The 1,668-nt window shown below is 37.2% G+C and overlaps 1 protein-coding gene across 1 annotated transcript in view; it reads left to right on the forward strand.

Moving 5' to 3' along the window:
* Positions 1-203: 203 nt before the first annotated feature.
* The window catches only part of LOC103779316 (hemicentin-1-like), a gene marked incomplete at its 3' end in the record, with an annotated part of 34,296 nt that continues 32,831 nt past the window's right edge, over positions 204-1,668 (forward strand). The window contains exons 1-2 of the mRNA XM_008946942.1: positions 204-330; positions 1,077-1,271. Of these exons, the coding sequence (XP_008945190.1) occupies positions 204-330; positions 1,077-1,271 (322 nt within the window). The remainder of the gene's footprint in view (positions 331-1,076; positions 1,272-1,668) is intronic.

Here is a 1,668-nt window from a genome sequence, read left to right on the forward strand (position 1 = left end):
AGCAGAGGAAACACTAACACCAAAATATGTTCTTACTCCCAGTATACTGCCTTAGAAAGGATATTGAAACAACCTGTGTTTGACTAAAAGAGAGATTATGTCATATTATTTCCACCAATGTGGCTATTTCTAGTGTGTGTTTTGCCAAACGTTCATTTCCATGTAAAATTATGTTACAGCCACTTAAACCTGACGATCGTGTCATGATCCAAGCTGGTGGCCGTACCCTGCAGGTTAAGGAGGCTCAAGTATCAGACACTGGTCGCTACACTTGTCTGGCATCCAACATTGCTGGAGAGGATGAAGTAGAATTTGATGTAAATATACAAGGTTAGCAGAGTTCAGATCATAACATTCTTCTGTCAGTCTCCTTTTGTGATGTTCTGGGATGCTGGAATTCAGCTTGTGTCCTTTGGAGCTGCTTGGTCTAATCCAATGCTTTTGTGGTTTTGTGCGGTTTATTTCATGTATATTTTGCTCATCTTTAAGAAATACAGTATTTGATTATTCTTTCTTTTGTATTTTGTGACATATGCAGATATTTTGAAGTCAGAAGAATGACAATGTAACTTTGATTTTCCTCTAAACTCCATGAAGAAGTTTTAATTTAGCTTAAACTAAGGCGTGGTATTTTATTGATCTGTATTGAGCAATACTTAGAGGCCCCAGACACACACTGCAGGCCCAGTGTCTTGGCCTACATACCATGTGTAACTACAAGAAAACAATCATTAGTCATTTCTGAAAATTTAGACAAAATTAGAACTTGAGTAATACCAGCTAGCTTACTATTTAAGTGTTATTGTTGGTTAATACGCTCTGTGGTTTGATTTCAAGTCTTCTTAGATTGTTGTTTATTCGTTTTCAGAAAATATTCAATCGATTGCTCAACTGTTCATTCTAATTAAAAGAATTAGAATTTTCCTGGCTAATCTAAACTAGAGGGAGGTGTTAATTTAATAAGCTTGATTTTTATTTCTGCTCTTTGACAATCACAGTATCTTTCAATTTCTTGACTTTAAAAGTAGCTATTTTTGCTGTAAAATATTAACATTTTCCCCCCTCCTTGGTTGTAGTTCCTCCTAGTTTCCGAAAGGAGTGGGAAGCTGGTAACACAGTAGATGCAGGAAGAGGTGGAGAAAGTAAAGATGTGATTGTCAACAATCCCCTTTCACTGTACTGTGAGACCAATGCTGTTCCTCCTCCAGTTCTTACGTGGTATAAAGATGGCTATCCCCTGAGCTCCAGTGATAAAGTATTAATATTACCAGGTGAGTATTAGTGTCACTCTCTGACTTGAAGAAATGGCATTAGCACTAGTATTTGTATAATAAGAACCATCCCCTCCCCTTCAAAACATGGTTTTAATGGTCTTTTCATTCTTTCTTGACTGGAAATGTTTCTCTCCAGTCCTTGGGCTTAAGCTGTTTCCTTCTTTCATTTAAAAAGTAGTCCCTAAAATGGGATGAATGTAACCATTTAACTTTCATATGATGTGTTGAGAAGTAAAATACAACTGTATCTTCTCTCCAATGTGTTCCTGATTTATTCCCTTACGTTTTGCTTTGCAAAATCATAATGGGAGTAGAAGAGCCTCTTAACCCAGGGAGTGAGGCATGGAAAAGTGTCTGGCAGCTCCTACATAACCTCATATGGGAAAGGGAAAGA

This window comes from Merops nubicus, unplaced genomic scaffold (genome assembly GCF_000691845.1).
Source record: "Merops nubicus isolate BGI_N331 unplaced genomic scaffold, ASM69184v1 scaffold21189, whole genome shotgun sequence".
In the NCBI taxonomy this organism is placed as follows: Eukaryota; Metazoa; Chordata; class Aves; order Coraciiformes; family Meropidae; genus Merops; species Merops nubicus.